The sequence below is a fragment of the Ochotona princeps genome, chromosome 4, assembly GCF_030435755.1.
Source record: "Ochotona princeps isolate mOchPri1 chromosome 4, mOchPri1.hap1, whole genome shotgun sequence".
Classification (NCBI taxonomy): domain Eukaryota; kingdom Metazoa; phylum Chordata; class Mammalia; order Lagomorpha; family Ochotonidae; genus Ochotona; species Ochotona princeps.
In genome coordinates, this window is record NC_080835.1 from 52387099 (window position 1) to 52403197 (window position 16099).

Below are 16099 nucleotides of genomic sequence, written 5' to 3' on the forward strand. Positions count from 1 at the left end.
GCCTACGCTATACCTCCAATCCAGCTTCCTGCCAATGTGCAACTGATGGTCCAAGTATCTAGATCCCTACCACCCACATGGGAGACTCAGATGGAGCTCCTGGCTCCTGGCTTTGGCCTGGTCTAATCCCACCTGTTGTGGATAATTTAGGGAGTGAACTAGCAGGTGAAAGTGTGCATACACACTCTGCCTTTCAAATCAACAAATGTCTAGAAGGAGAAGGAGCAGAAGTCCCTGCCATTTTCTGGACCTCAATTCCACCCCCCCTTGACCTTTGGATGCCCTTGAGCCTCCCACCAATTGATCTCCTGGGCCTCAGCTCCCTTGTACAGCTCCCTTGTACAGTGGGGATGGGAGAATCCCTGCCCATCTCCAGGAGAGTTTCTCACTTAAGTTTGTTCTTTTCCTCAAGCCAACCCCAAGGCCTGAACACAAAGCTTCTGGCAGCTTCTGTGGCTCCCTGGTTCTCCCCCGGCTGCACCTGCCTCCCTTAGCCTCCCCCTCACGGGGTCTCCAGCGTAAGGACCTCCTCCTCAACCTCCTCTACCACCCAGGCCCAGGAGCTGGAACTGAGACCCCGTCCCTTACCAGCAAGTGGCCTAGAGAAGTCACAGGTCCCTCTTTGCACAAAGCTTCTGGGGTTAACTCGTGAGAGAAACAGGCCGGTGCCCAGAGGAAGTCTGGCCTGCTGCTGAGCCCAGCCCAGGCTCGAGGCTCCCCCGAAGACCGAAGACCGCACTGACTCCAGCTGTTTCCCCCAAAGCCATGGAGCACTCACTCAGGAACACTCACTCCACCCCTCCTGACCCCCAACACTGCAGTCTCTCCGGCCCAGTCCTGGCTGACACCAGCTCCCCTAACTCCTGTAATTGCCCCTAGGTGCCATTCATTTCTGTCTCTACATCCTCGATGAGTATGTACCCAGGCTTTCTGCAGCCCTGGAATCAGATACTCAAACTTTGAGTTCTCAGAAACAGGTGGGTTCTCGGAGAGGTTGGCTGGGAGCAGGTGTACCTCTGCTGCCCGCAGGAGGTGTTCCCAGGAATCAGGTGTGGAGGGTTGAGCTCATCTCCTTAGTGGCCAGCACTGAGCCATCACTGGGCTGCCCCAGGCCTGCTCCAGCAGGATTTACCCCCTTTTCTCTCTCCACCCGCATTCCACCCCTCCCCTCAAAAGCAATCAGGTGCTTAACATCTAGCGCTTCGTTAAGTGAAGTTCTACACAATGGAGGCCGCCATTCCTAACAGCTAGTTGTGTAAGCTATGCCAAACAATCCCTCTCGTTCCTTCTCTGCTTCCCACTCGTCCGGATGTGTTGAGGAGCGGTGTTGTGGATTGTGCAGCTGTACATCGTCCCTGCCTCCCACCCTGCCCTGGTGCATCAGCCCACCCTGGCTCTACTGTGTGCTCAGCTCTCCTTCATGTGCCTGTGAAGCCTTCAGAGGATTGCCCTGGCCACAGGGCACACATGAATTCCACATAAGTACCCCCAGACTGCACTCCAGGGAGGGTTGCCCCATCCACACAAGTCTTAAGCAAGCTTTCTGCCACCATCACACACACCTAAGAGAAGTCCTGGTAAAGTAATGGGGTTTTTAGGAGACTCACATTTTGGGAGGTTCATGATTCAAGATTGAGCAGGAGCCCTTAGCTTGACATCTGGGTAAGCCAGAGGATGGCAGCGACATTGGGCACGCAGAGGAACCTGCCCTGCACAGGCGAAAGGCAGAGGCAGCAGCTACCGCGGACTCCAGCGTTTGTAACCAATGTTCTCTGGAGCCCCGCCTTCCAAGGGCACGCCCCCAGTGACCCAAGGCCTCCTAGCAGACCCAGCTCCTAAAAACACCATGATTAGAGTCCGGTGTGGAGGCCTCGCAGGTTGATGCTGGTTTCTGGTATTTGAGTGCTGGTTCGACAAGAAGGCAACAGATAGTAGTCCAAGTGCTTGGGCCCCTGCCACTCACATGGCAGACGGGATGTACAGTTCATGGCTCTGGGCTTTGGCCTGGCTCAGTCCTGGCTGTTGTGGCCACTTGTCCCAACCAGCGAAAGACATCCCCCCTCTGATGCTCAGCCTTTCAAATAAATAAATCCATGTTTTAAAAAAACACCAAAATTAAATTAAATTTCTTCCTTCTTAGTGTCATTCATTGAAACTGTGGGGATTAGCCTGTCTACCTGGTTTTAGCAGCCAGATCCCGTTCCCACCCTAGCGCATTTCCATTAACAAGGTGTGAAAGACGCAGCTCCTCACACCCCTGCCCATGGCTTCCACCCTCTGGCTCTCTGCGTTCTGCCAAACAGGTGTAACATATCTTGTAGTTTCCATTCCTGTCTCTCCAGGAACCAACGATTTTGAGCATTTCTCTTCCAGATGCTTGCCTCTCCTCTTCCATAAATAGCTAATTCTGGTGGTTCTTCTCCTCCCTGGCCCCTCAGTTAGGGTTGCTATCCTCCTATATTCCAAATGTTAGCTCCATGTCAAATTCAAATGTCACAAATAACGTCTCCCACTCTACCAGCTCTCGGTTCACGCTATCCGCGGTGCATGCCACTGAGCAGAAATCCGCAGTTTCAGTGTAAAGGAAATTCACAAGCTATTCTTCTCGTGGCTGTTCTCCCCCCCACATAACGTAGTCTTTATCTTTTCCTGTTCACGCCACACTCTCATCCACATTGCATCTCTGCTCCACCTGACGTCCCCCTGTGCTATGGGGCTAAGTCAGGGGTCCAGTTTTCTTTTGCTCCATGTCAAGACTGAGTTTTCCCATGATCCACACTTTTGTCCCAATAGACATTGTGAAGTTCTGAGTTACACAGATATTCCTCTCCAAGCTTTCTAGTTTTAGTTAACTAACTCAGAAGCACAGACAGACCTCTCCTGCTTTGGATTACTGGACCAAGTCTGGAATCTGAAAGGTGAGTCAGGTCTCGTGGCTGGCAGGGACCTGCCTGAGTCAGCACCTGCTGCCTCCCCAGGTATGCAGGAGCAGGACGCCAGGTTGAGAGTGGAGGCAGGGCTTGAAGCCAGGCACTCGGTAGGGGAGGCAGGCATCCCAACTGGCTTGGCCACTGTGACAAATGTGTACCTCTGAACGCCCATTCTCCATTGGCCCATTTGTCATTATCACTTTTTAAATAACAGCACTCTCTATTTTCATTTTCAAGCTTATCTTGCTATTTAAATGTCTTATTTCCATTTGTATTTCTGGGAGTTTATTTTTTTAAAGATTTGTTTTTATTTATTTGAGAAACAGAGTTAGAGAGAGGGAAAAAGTAAGAAGCCATTGGCTGGCTCACTTGCCAGATAGCCATAATGGCCAAGGCTGGCTGGCCCAGGCTGAAGCCAGTATCCAGGTGGCAGGGCTCAAGTGTCTGGGCCATCTTCTGCTGCCTGCCTAGGTGCATTAATAAGCAGCTGGATCAGAAGCAGAGCAGCCAGGACCTGAACGGTGTTATGATGTGGGATGCAGTGGCAAGCCCTGCAGTGGTGGTCAGCCCCTGATGTCTCACTGCCAGCCATGAACAGGGACAGCCTAACATCTTCCCTTCTGAAATGTCTCCTCTTACCCTGCATGCCTCCTCACAGCATGGATCAGAACCTCCAGCACTAGGGATGGTGCTGGTGACAGTAGGTGGCCTGAGCTTGTCTCTCTCCATGAAGGGAAGAGATAGAAACCCCCCAATGCCTGCAAGGTTTCCTGAAGAATTTTGGACTATTACCTTATCCAAGTACATTCTCCTCTTATTCTGTTTATTGAATTCTTGATCTGTTCATTTTTTCCTTTATTTGAAAGATAACAGAAATAGAGAAAGAGACAGACAGAGTGCCCATCTGCTGGTCCAGACCCAAATGCTCAGAAGAGCTAGGGCTGGGCCAGGCCCTAGCCAAGTGCCTGGAACTCAATCCAGGCACCCTGTGTCTTGAGCCACCCCCTGTTGCCTCCCAGGGTACACAGTAACAGGAAATTAGATCCAAAACAGAGGAGCCAGCCCTGGAGCAAAGCACCCGGAGAAGCGGTGCGGGCATCCCAAGGACAACCAGTCCCTTAACCAAAACAGCCCTGGCCAGTTCTTTCCAATCACAAGTAAGTATTGAGTTTTTCACCACACCAGTGGAGACAGCTGTGTGATTTTTCTCCTCACATCTATTAAGATGTGAGCCGCAGACACAGGTTTTCTGAGGTGAAGCTGTCTTCCCTTGGGGAAGAAATTTCCGTCTGATTCTGAGCATCTTAAAATGTTCCACTGTTTCTGCTTCGCTAGTATTTTATATGGGATGTCTGCATATAAGTTCACAGATGAAACAGAGTTAAAATTGCATTATCTTTTTGTTTGTTTGCACTGTCATTCTCTGATTTGGAAATCAAGAGCCGATTTGTTTCATAAAATCAGCTGGCAGATTCTACTCCCCTGGAATAACTCTATGAATTAATATCTATTCTTTTATAGTTCAGGGAATTCATCTGTAAAGTTTTATGGGGGTTATCTGTAAAGATATATGAGGGGGTTTCTTTGTGGAATGAAGGTTTTTGGTTTTTAATCTTTTTTTTTCTCTCTTATTTGTAAGACACAGAGAGAGATGTCCCATTTGCGAGTTCATTCCCCACACACCTGCAGCAGCTGGGATGGGACTAGGCTAGGCCGAATCCAGGAACCCAGAATTCAACCTGCATCTCCCAGGTGAGTGACAGGGACCCAGCTGCTTGGTCCATTCCCACTGCAGCCCAGGATGGACATGAGCAGGAAGCTGGAGTCTGGACAGAGCTAAGACTCAGACCCAGGCAAAGAATGGATGTGTCTACCTGCCATTTCATTCCTCTAGCACAAACTGGTCTATGCAAATGCTGCATCCTCTGGAGTTCATGTTTTATGGGACACACATCTGCTTCACCCCGCTGTCTTGGGGGTTTCTAGGTCTCTCGCACCATGTCTTCCACTCCTCCCAGGCTGGCACACTGTGTCTGGTTTGCCTGCATCTTTCTTTAGCGGTCAGTCATCCAGATGTCCATCTTATTTATCCTTTCGGGCAACCGGCTTTGGCTTCTTCCCTAATTGTTTCTGATGCTTTCTGGGTTATTTTTGCCCTCCTCCCATTATCTCCTCTTCCTGCTCTTTCTCTCCCTCTGCTCCAGCCTCTGCAGTTGATGCTCAGCTGAGTCCAGTCACTTTGAGAATGTTCTGTCTCCTGACAACTGAATTGAGAGATCTCAGTGTCACCAAGGACTGCCGTGGCCTTTTCACAGATGCTGATAGGCAGTAGAGACTCGGTTTAATAAGCCACCTCTAGGGATTTCACACTTTTCATAGCTTATTTTAACCCAGAGGTGACATAATGTTATTTCACTTAAAGATGCATGGAAATTTTACCCCCAGGTTTGCCCGTTAATATCCCCTTTTCTTGCACCCTGGTAAGGAAGGATTGTGCAACACCGGCCCTCCAGCCCTTTGAGGCCCATCACCTTCGGTGTCTCTCTCTCTCTCTGCTGAGCATTCGATAGAAGCAGCAAGCATGCCAAGCAATGTGCTGAGGATAACAGCCTCACTTATTCTCTGCATTTTCTCACTGCAAGCTTCTGGCCTGTCTCTTTATATTCATGGTCTTGAACTTGTGAGATGGAGCATCTGTTTGCAAGTCTGTCCTTATCTCCCAACACTCTGATCCCATCGGACCTCAGCTCTTTCATTTGCTAATTTGGTGTCTCTAACGCCCACTCTCTCTGCAAACATCACCCTTTAGCCCTCTCCTCTCCAAGTCCCACCAGCTGGATGCTGCCCCTTCAGCTCCTGCCATCTCTGGGCCATGTCTGGGTCTCAGTCTTTTCCCCATGGTCATTGTGGACCTCCAGATCCACCACTCATCTCTCCAGCTGTGCCCGCTCAGGCCTGCCCTGGCCTGCCTCTCTCCCTGCCGCCCTCTTTATTCTGACTGCTCTCTTCTCATACTGTATGCTTCTCTGAGCTCTTGTCACTACTATGATATGAGCTCTTGTGACTACTTCATGTTGCTAACAATGCCCCTTATCCCCTTAAGTAAAGCCAAAGGACTAAAGTTTATGCATTATTTAAAAGGCAAGGGGGGAGGGGGAGGAGGAGGAAGACCCTTCCATCCAGTGGTTTAGCCCACAGATGGCTGCAGCAGCTGGCACTAGGCCTGGCTGAAGCCAGGACCCAGGAACTCCATGTGAGCTTCCCACCTGAGTGGCAGGGACTCGAGCATTTGAGCCATCACCTGCTGCCTCCCAGAACTGTGTCAATGAGAGCGGGACTGGAAGCCAAGCAGGCTGAACTTGAACCACACATTTGGTTATGGGATGCGCAGAGGTAAAGGGGCAGGCACTGTGGCTCTCCCCTTGTTTCCCCCGGCCCCTAACCCACCCCAGGCTGCAGGGAGAGGTCCCTGGGGTCCCGTGCTCCCCACTCAGCTCCATGGTCAGCATGGAGGTGACACCAGGATTGCGGCAGTTCACCCCAGCACCCACCCTTGCACCTAGCCTGCCAATCTCCAAACTGGCTGGTGCACCTTACTTATCCATAGACTTCTGGTCTTCCCCAAGGGAGCCACATGGCTGGGCCATACACACCTAGATGCCATGTACATTCAGCTTCACAAGACGAGGAATCCACCTCCCCCCACCCCCCGCCCTGGCCCACTATCATGTGCTGAGGCCATCATGGGGTTCATCACCCCACCTTCTAGAAGGGACAATCAAGGCCACTCCTGTCAGGGAAGATGGGCTGCAGAGAGCCTGGAAGCAGGGGCTCTCTGTGTGGCCACAGCTCGGCTCTGCTTGGAGAGCAAGAACCCAGATAGGGGACCACCAGAACACCACTCACCCACCCAGGTGGCCTCCTCCTGCCCTTCCTTCCATGCCCCCTTCCCCACCACAAGGTTCCCCTGAGAGCCCAGCACCTGCCCAGAGCACGCTTCTCTCTCCTCCAGCTTCCTGGACCTGGAGACTGCAGGAAGACTGTGAAACTGGCCTCTTCCAGCCCCTCCCACCCCACAGGCCACTTCCCACCCTCCTTGGCTCATTCCCTGTCCCCATACCCAGGACCAGAGGTGGGGACACTGCTCACAGAGGAGTCTGTGTAGAGGGTAAGCAGAAATGAGTGCTGGATCCTGTTGGTGTAAGCACCCCTCACTGCCAGGGAGAAGGACAAGGGCACAGGGTAAATAGATGAAATGGGATCAGTCCCCACCGGCTTCTCTGATCTCAGGAGAGATAAGGACAGCGCCTTGTGGCGCCACCTAGTGGTCCAGGCCGCTATAGACGTGCCTGCACACAACCGATGCCTGCTCCACCCTACTTGCTAACCATGCACCCATGGCAGTCCTAGGAGACTGAAAATGGAGGCCCCATCCTCTGGAGTGCCTGGAACCCCAAGCCTCTCATCTAAAGAATGGACTGACAGTGTCTACACTCCAGAATCCCTGGGAGATTTAAACAAGAACCACAGCTTTGAAAGGGCAGAGCAGCTATGAGAAGCTAAGGGGGCCACATCTTGTACTCTCTGAGGGCTGCAGGAGGTAGAGCCCTCCTCCCTGCCTCCTACCCTGCACCTCCAAATCGCTGCCATCACTGACTGCCCTGATCACCAGCTTGCTAAGCTCCTACCCAAGGCTTTTCAAGGACCCTGCCTTCCATGGCTCCTCCCAGTCCTTTCTACATCCCATCCATTGGTCACCACACCCTGGCTAAGCCGAGTGTCATCCCCAGAATGAAGGCTGCCCAAAGCCTCCCCCACAGCCCTTCTGGGGCTTGGTGGCAGAACCTGTCCAAAGGCACACTCGGGCCTCTCTCCAGCTGCCAGCCTGGCCTTGCAGGGCAGAGCCATGGGTTAAGCACTCCCGTCAGTCTTTCTCCCGCTGCCCCCCACCTCTCTCACCTTCCAGGGGCCTTGATATGAGCTGTTCCCCCCCCCCCCAGTGCCTGGCTCTGCTACCTGCAGGAAAACCATGCCTGCTCATCTTGCAAACCTTACTGTAGCCCACCCACCCAGAGCCCCAAGGCCACACGGCTCCATGGAGATGCCAGGGTTGCCTGTGAACTTGAATATGTCTCTCCAGGACAAAGCTAGCTCCAGGCCTGAGCACAGGGTCCAGCATCCAAGAGGAAATAGGGGATCACTCACTCAAACAGGTGACAAGGGAAGATGAAACCAAAGAAGGCAGCGGGAGGGAGGCAATGCCCTTAGGATTTAAACCAGGTTGTGCTTCCTATCTGCCCAAAGGACAAAAGACATAGAGATAATGTTTACTTTATGCTTGCAAAGAGGGAATCTCAACTGTACTTGATCAGTGGATATGCAACAAGGTGGACTATTCCACATGGGGGGAGGGTGGGGGAGGGGTGGGGTGATTCCCAGTTCCAACGAAATTGTATCACATAATACAATGTAATCAATGAATAAAAGAACGTAAATAATAAAAAAAATTAATACTTTCACATTCAAAAAAAGACATAGAGATAGATGCTCACACACATGCGTGCACATTGGTGCACAGAGTGTCACAGGCAGGACAAGAGCCATGCCAGCCCACGCTGCCTCCATGTTTGGCTGGGCACCATTAGGACAGCTGTCTCCTGTCTGCCTAGAACCAGGGCCTGACCCCAGCCGGACTGGGAGCCCTCTGGCCAGACCTGGGAGCTGTGCTAAGAGAGGACAAAATCCACCTGGGGGAGTACAAGGCACATCTGGGCAGGGAAGGGGCCTGGAGCCCAGGGCCAGCAGGAAGGCTTGAGGTTGCCAAGATCCTTTAGCCAGAGAAGTGTGCACTAAACCATGGCAGGCTGGGGAGCAGGGGCACAGATGGCCACAAGGTGCAGCTGGCATCCCAGGGGCACTGCTGGGGGGTGTCACACGATAGCCCTGTCCATCTTCTCCCTGCATGCCCTCCCTGCAAGAAAGCAGACCTCAGTGCTTAGCGCTCTGCAGCATGGACAGAGGGAAGGACTAGGAGGAGAAGGCAGGAAGGGGTACAGACAGGTAGGGTGTCAGGGCTGTTCCGCCTTCAACCTCCTGTGGCGGCTGCCCCCACCTCTCATAGCCAGGAGAGCAGGACACACACTCCTGACATTCTGGCAGGGCCAACCAGGTCATTCTGGCAGGGCCAACCCTTCAGCAGAACACATAGAACCCAGGACGTGAGGCTACGGGGACACACACAGGCATCCCTGCAGCCTGCGGAGATCAGAGGGCTAGAACCTGGCTGTATGGACAGCTGTGGTCAGGAAAGACCAGCCCATGCAAGATGCAGGAGGAGCTCTAGGCCACCTCCTCCAGACAGTCTCTCTATTGCTTCAACCTCCAGACCTCCAGTCTTTGCAAAATCTCATGTTCTCTCACTGCTCTATGCCCAGCCTCCTCACCTGATGCCCACATTTGTTCTCCCACCACCTGGCCCGGGGCAGGGCTGGGCACCAGGCGTAAGGAACTTCCACAGCCAGGGAGTACCAAAGGGCATTTGCTTCTCCCCATTCTGTCCTACCCACCCCCCAGGCATAGTCTCCAAATAGCACCCTGGGGGAGGACTGGTACAAAGAAATAGATTTATTCTCCTGTACAAAGCGGTCAGCCCACGAGACCATATACAACAGTTGCACAGAGTCCTAGAAAAACGCAGCTCTCTAAAGGCAACTCAGAATAGGTAAGGCAGGTGGCCCCCCTCCCCCCACCCCACGACACGTACAGGACGACACAGAAAAGAGAGAAGCCAGCGGCTGGGCTGACCCCAGACACCTGGCCCTGAGGGGCCTCTGCAGCCCCCGGGACACAGATGGATATGGCCTTGAAGAGGAAGGAAAATCCTGCCAGGGCCGAGCCAGAGCCCCTCCGGCTATAGGAGTTGGGGAGGACCCAGGCCAAGGAGGTACGCTCAGGTGCTCAGAGCAGGGCTCTGTGTGCCCAAGAGTGACAGAGAGTACACGGCCTCTACTGGGACCCCACAGGACGATGGGGACCTAAAGGAACCTTAGAAAACTGACCATCTTAGCCTCCTGTGTCCCCCAGCTAGGGAAAGGGACTGCCCTGGAGGCCACCTAGCCGGCAAGCAGCATGGCCCACTCCCACTGAACTCTGTCAACTCTATCTTGCTATCTTTTAGAGCCTCTGATGGCTTCCTGCGGGGAGCAGGGGGTCAGTCAAATTCCAAAGCCCATTGGGAGTCCCGTGGGGACCCTGTGGTGGGGGGCACCTTCCCCCCATGGCTGGTCCAACTCTTCTCTCTGCTTTCCTACTTTCCCCTTCAAGAGGATCCTGGAGAAGCGAAGGGAAAAAGGACCCAGCAAGTGGGACAGAGGCACACAGGGACCCACCCACCTAGGGCTGCCTGGAGGAAGAGGCCTGGGGAGAGGACTTGTCTGGGTCAGAGCTGGGGGGGGGCAGGGAGGCCCTGCTCTGGCCAAACAGATGACAAGGTCTTGGTGAGGACAGAAGCCTCATGTTCATTCTACAGACAGGAAAGTGAGGCCCAGGGTGGTCAGGACTTGCCCAGGGTCACACAGGAGGTCCTGGTCAACAATTCAGGACCATGGCTCTGGTTCCCAGTTTATCTGGCTGGCCCAGGGAAGGGATGTGGAGAGAGAACCGGGTGGTGGAAAAAATTGGGGAGAGGGGAGTCCCCTGGGGAGAATGTCACTCAGTGTCCAGGCCACAGCAGCCATTTACAGGGGCCCTGGCACCATCCAGCCCAGCCACCTCGTACTCCTCGTCCAGGAAGTCCAGCGAGTTGTTGCTGGGGAGGCCGCGGATGGTGAATTTGTGGGACACCTTGGTCCAGTGCTCCCGGTTTGAGGCCACACGGTCATACAGTTCGGCCGCCTTGGGGAACAGGTCCTGCAGCAGCCTGACATGGGGAGGGGGAAGGGGACAAGCTCAGAGGTCTGAGGTGAGATCATGGGCAGCCAGCACCATGATACAGTGATGACCTGGCCTGCCCCACCAGCCTCACCCCCAGCAGGTCTGCACGCCCACTCACTTATAGATGGGCATGGCAATGTGCTCCATGAAGCTGATCTGCAACTCAGGGATGTAGGCCTTCTCGCGGTCCATCATCTCCATGGGCCGGTTTCCCATGGCCTTCTCCTGTGGACACAGGTCAGCAGGCCCGGCCCTCCCGTCCATTAGACACCCCTGGTCCCTCCCCCAACCAGGATACCCTGAGACACACTCTTACCAAGTCTCCCTGGGAGAAGAATTCTTTGTAGATCAGCTCCTGAAAGGCAAGCACAATCTTAGCACAGCCTGCAAGCAGGCTCCACCCACCCATGCTCCTCAGACAGCTGCGTACAAGGGATCCTGCCGCGTAGGCCCAGAGACTCCAACCACCTCAGTCCCAGCCTGGCAGCAGCATGGGCCCAGATGGGAAGAGGTGGCCTGGACCCAGCCCACCTTCCACCAGCCAGAGATATGCAGCACAGCCCTGGGTAAGCTGGTGCCCTCTCTGCGCCTCCCTATCTTTAACCTGAGATTGTCTAGGTCTCTGTCTCGCAGGCTGAGCTCAGTGGGTGGGGAATGGGGTGGGTCACATAGAGCCAGACAGTGCCTCTGCAGGGAGACAGGGAGCGTACCGCGATCTTCCTCGTCGTCTTCCAGCCCTTGGTCTGGTCCGAGAGGTCGCAGGAGGTCATCAGAAGACAGAGCAGGAGCCTGTGGTGTTGCTTGTTGGTTCGGTCATAGCCCACTTTTGAGGGAGGGGAGCGTGGAGTCAGCCAAGACCCCTCATCCTGTTGGTGACTCCTAAGTAACCTAGCAAGCTGAGCCCTCCTGATGGGCCCCCAGAAGCATGGTACAGCCAGGGAAGGAGGAGTACTGGGAGGATGGTGGGCTTGAACACTCCCCCTTGCCTCCCATCCACACCATAATGTCCCTCCCCAGCCCCAAGGTCAAGGCTGACAGCAGCCACCTTCAGCCATCTTCTGAAGGTCCTTGAAGATGCGGAGGTGGTGGGCCAGGTCCGTGGCCAGGATGATATCACGCATCAGGTCCAGCATGCGCTGATAGTCCTGTGACGAGGGGTGGTGGGGTGTCAGGAGCTTTCTGCTGCACCCCAGCCCCCAGACCTCCACCCCGCCCACCCACATGTGCCCCCATCACCTTCCGGGAGAAGTGGTCAAAGATGTTGCAGCCATGGGTGTTGAGGATGGCGATGGCCTGAGCGAAGTGGTGCCTCTAGGGTGGAGGGAAATGCATGTTGGGGAGGACCCAGCTGGGGCACAGAGCCTCCCCTCACCTTAACCCAGGCTGGGCAGAGCAGACAGAAGGAGAGCAAAGGGGCTCAGGACCCTCTCTATGCACTGCCACCACCCTCTACGTGATGGGGGCAAGGCCCTGGCAGCTGCTAGCCTGATTCCTGAGCCTGATTCCTGGAGCCCTTCCCCTGCTCCAGGTCTCCGAGGGTCTCACCCACGGGGGTGATTATGAAACCACTCCTGGCATCCTGGACATTAATTCATGCAGGAAACACTTCCCGCCACCAAAGGAAGAAGGCAACAAGGCAAGGGCAGGGCCTTGTCTCCCAGCACTGAAGGGCTGTCACTTGGAGGAGGAGCAGTGGGGAGAGCCTGCCATCAGACCGCCCAGGGGACAGCATCGTGTCTTGTGTGTGTGTGCGTGCAATGTTGTAAGAGACAGCAGGAGGCCAGGTGACCTTGGCAATCTTGTCCCCACTCTATGCCCAGTACAGGAAATTCAGAGCTGTCTCATACCTGTGCCTGCCTCAGGAAGCCCCTGTCTGTGTGTGTGGAGGAACACAGACCCAAGCCAAACCATCTAAGGCAGAGCTGAGTGTGGCAGGGGCTGCAAACCACCCAAGACACCCCAGGGAAATGTGCCAGCCACAATCCTCCCTTTGCAACCTCACCAAAGCCACTCTGACTAGACAAAGGACTGGAGTTGCCTGCCTAAGCGGGCAGAGCACTCAGTCCATGTGCACAGCTGGGGATTGAAACGGGTGGAGGTAGGGGACTGGGTCATCATCTCCCTATGCCAGTCATGCCCCCCAACCCAACGAATGGGGTACAGGATGGGCCAATCAGAGCGGTGGTACCTCCATGACAGAGCCCTCGGAGCTGTAGAGCGCAGCCAGCACGGACTTCTGCAAAAACCCGAAGAAGTAGCCTTCATTCCCCACGCCCCAGGTAGGATGCCTTCTGTCAGGGGCCTCTACCCTGCTGCTCCTGCCCTCCTCCCGCCCCTCTGCACCCTCCGAGCACCTCCCAGACTCCCTTGGCTCCAGGGCTCCTCCCTCTCCCCTTCAACCCTGGATGGCGCTCTAGCCAAGCAGCAAGTTCTCACCGAGGCCACCTGGAAAGAGTTGTTTGTGCCTCTGTGATCCAGGTCATGACACATGCAGGAAATGAACAAGGCAAAAATCTCGATGTCCCTGGTAAGAAGGAGGAGGAAGTCAACCACCCTGCTGGTTCCCGGTGTCAGAGGGAGAGGGGGGCTGGTGGGATGGGAGCCACCTGCTCAGGAGGCTGGGACACCTGTAGCCGCTTCCCAGGCAGACATCCCACCCCAGTGTGTGGCAGAGCTAGGCTGCAGCAGACCTGTTAGTTTGCTACTCACTGGCCATGCGGCTGGGGAGACAGCCCTGCCCCACGCCCCCCCCCCCCCCCCCCGGGCAGCACTCACTCGAGGTAGTTGGAGAGCTCCAGGTTCTTGTAGAGCAAGTAGCAGAAGTGGGACACGGAAAAGGCGTGCATCCAGTTGTGGTAGGGAGGATCACGGTAGCCCTTCTTCACCATCAGACAGAACCTGGCCAGGGGTCAGCCAGCACGGAGGCTTCAGCCCTCCAGGCTCTGCCCTGCCCCATTCCTCGCCCCTCTCTCTTCACCACCTCCCCTGTAAAACCATGCCTGGCCTCCAGGTCCTCAGGGAGAACTCTCCCTGCAAGGAGGGTGTCATGGGGGCAGGGGCACCCACCGGGCCAGAGTGGGGCAGTCAATCTTGTAGTTGTTGATGAAGTTCATGTCCTGCAGCATGCTCAGGATGGCCTGGGGCAGAGAGGACAGCAGAGAGGCTGTGAGGGCGGTCAAGGTGGCGGGGCTCCAGCCTCCGCCTTTCTTGAAGCCCTATACTCAGAAAATTTTGGAGTCTCAAACCTTCAACATAATCTTTACAGAGAGGCCTAAATCAGTCAGACTATGCATTCCTAGAGCCATGAACTCTGAGAAATCTAAGGGTTCTAGGGAGCTGACACTGTGGCACACCATGTAAAGCCTCAGCCTGTGATGCCAGCATCCCATATGGACACTGGTTCATGTCTCGGCTGCTCCACTTCCAATCCAGCTCCCTGCTAATGCACCTGGGAAAGCATCAGAGGATAGAACAAGGGCTTGAGCCCCTGTACCCATGTGGGAGACCACGAAGAAGCTCCAGGATCCTGGTTTCAACCTGGTCCAGCCCTGGCCATTGAGACCATTTGGGGAGTGAACCAGTGAACAGACGATCTCTCTGTCTCTGCCTCTCTGTCTCTCTATAATTATGACTTTCAAATAAGATAAACCTTTTTAAAAAGAGAGAAAGAAAAATTCTAAGAGATCTCAGCACTAAGAACTCGGTAACAAAGCTCACAAAAAAATCTTAAAAAAAAAAAAAATAGGAAGTGGGTATAAACCCACTCCAGCCCCTGGTCGACCACCCAGCCAAGCCTGTGGCCTGGTGGCCCCGAGACCACTCTCCACCCTCAGGGCACCTCCTCAGCTTTCTTGACAACTCTCTCACTGGGAAGTTCTGACGCACATCTACCCTAAACCGCTGGCAGCACAGTCCCTCTCCCGCGCCACCCCCGCCCACCATGGAGAGGAGCCGGCGCACCATGGACGTATCATCTTCCGGCAGAGAGCGTGGTGTATAGGTAAAGTTGGCAAAGTTTGAATCAATGGAAGCCACGGGCTGGATGCCGTCGTGGAGGAGTTTGGTGTATTCATCATCAGAGACCTAGATGGGACAGGCCGGGGTATTAGAGGACAGCCCCCACCCGGCGTCAAATTCCCTGGGGGCCGTCACCCACAGTGCACCACAGCCACTCACCGGAAGGCCACTGGGCAAGAGATTCCCCATGTCTCCCCACAACCTGCAACCCACCTCCTGCACCTGCCTTCCTGTGACCACCCTAAGGCAGAAGAGATGCCCCCCACGATTCCCCCAAACCATGGCAGCCTTCTGTGGCCACTAACTTGCAGTCCTTCGTCTGGCCTGCTCCCTGTCTCACTTACTCCTTCCCACCACAGCTCTGAGTCCAGGCCCAGCATCCAGAAGCTTTTCTCTGGACACAGGGGAGAGACGGATGTCCACACACTTAGAGCTAAGACCTGGGGTAGCATTTTGGACTCAGGTCTGGGAATGGGACAGAGCATCAGTCATGAGGACTGCCCAGGACCACCTGGGGAGCTGTGAGGATATGAAAGTTCCCAGGCTTTGGCAGTTCCCAGGTTTGTTCCCCTGGATACAGGGAATAGGAGCAGAAGCCAGTTTTTGCCAAGACTGGGTGCTGCTGGCTACTTTCAACCCAAGAAACAGCTCAGAAGAAAGACTGCCTGCCAGGTGTGGCTGGGGAGAGGGGGGGACGTGTTGCGGAGGGGCAGGGCCCCAGGGCTGGAGAAGGATGGGAAAGCAGGGTGCACCTCACCTTCATATGGTACATCATCATCTCATTGGCCAGATGGCTGCGGTACTGGGCTTCATTCACTTTTTTGTAGAGGAGGGACTAGGGGCACAGAGAGGGAGGAAGAGCTCAGGCAAGCTGGTTGTAAAATCTTAGCAATGCCTGGAGCTGGGTTGCGGGTCATACAGGAAGCCCCCTCTCTGTCCCATTGTCTGGCCCCAGTCCGACCCACCCCCAGCATTGCCAGGACATCCCTGTTTTCCTTCGCCAGCAGGTTCAGCCCCTGCTCTGGCCCTCTGCAGCCCTGCAAAACCTAGACCCAATCTTCACCATGGAGCCGGGCCCAGGGCTGGGAAGCAATGTATGATCAGGGATGGGAGGACGGACCCCCAGTTAGATTCCCAGGCCAGAGCTGCCAGCAACCCCAGACACAAAGACCCGACATTTTTGAAAAGAAGCTGACCAGCATCTTGTGTAGGGTCTGCTA

General features: G+C 54.8%; 1 protein-coding gene across 5 annotated transcripts in view; it reads right to left on the reverse strand.

Moving 5' to 3' along the window:
- Positions 1–10520: 10520 nt before the first annotated feature.
- PDE2A (phosphodiesterase 2A) overlaps positions 10521–16099 on the reverse strand; it is a 77519-nt gene continuing 71940 nt past the window's right edge. For all 5 annotated transcript variants that reach the window (XM_004590048.2, XM_058663544.1, XM_058663540.1 and 2 more), the window contains 12 exons: positions 15637–15714; positions 14823–14945; positions 13929–13999; positions 13638–13760; positions 13299–13386; positions 13051–13098; positions 12099–12173; positions 11908–12007; positions 11573–11685; positions 11179–11217; positions 10981–11087; positions 10521–10848 (listed from right to left, as the gene is read on the reverse strand). In XM_004590048.2, the coding sequence (XP_004590105.2) occupies positions 10638–10848; positions 10981–11087; positions 11179–11217; positions 11573–11685; positions 11908–12007; positions 12099–12173; positions 13051–13098; positions 13299–13386; positions 13638–13760; positions 13929–13999; positions 14823–14945; positions 15637–15714 (1176 nt within the window). In that variant the 3' untranslated portion in view covers positions 10521–10637. The remainder of the gene's footprint in view (positions 10849–10980; positions 11088–11178; positions 11218–11572; positions 11686–11907; positions 12008–12098; positions 12174–13050; positions 13099–13298; positions 13387–13637; positions 13761–13928; positions 14000–14822; positions 14946–15636; positions 15715–16099) is intronic.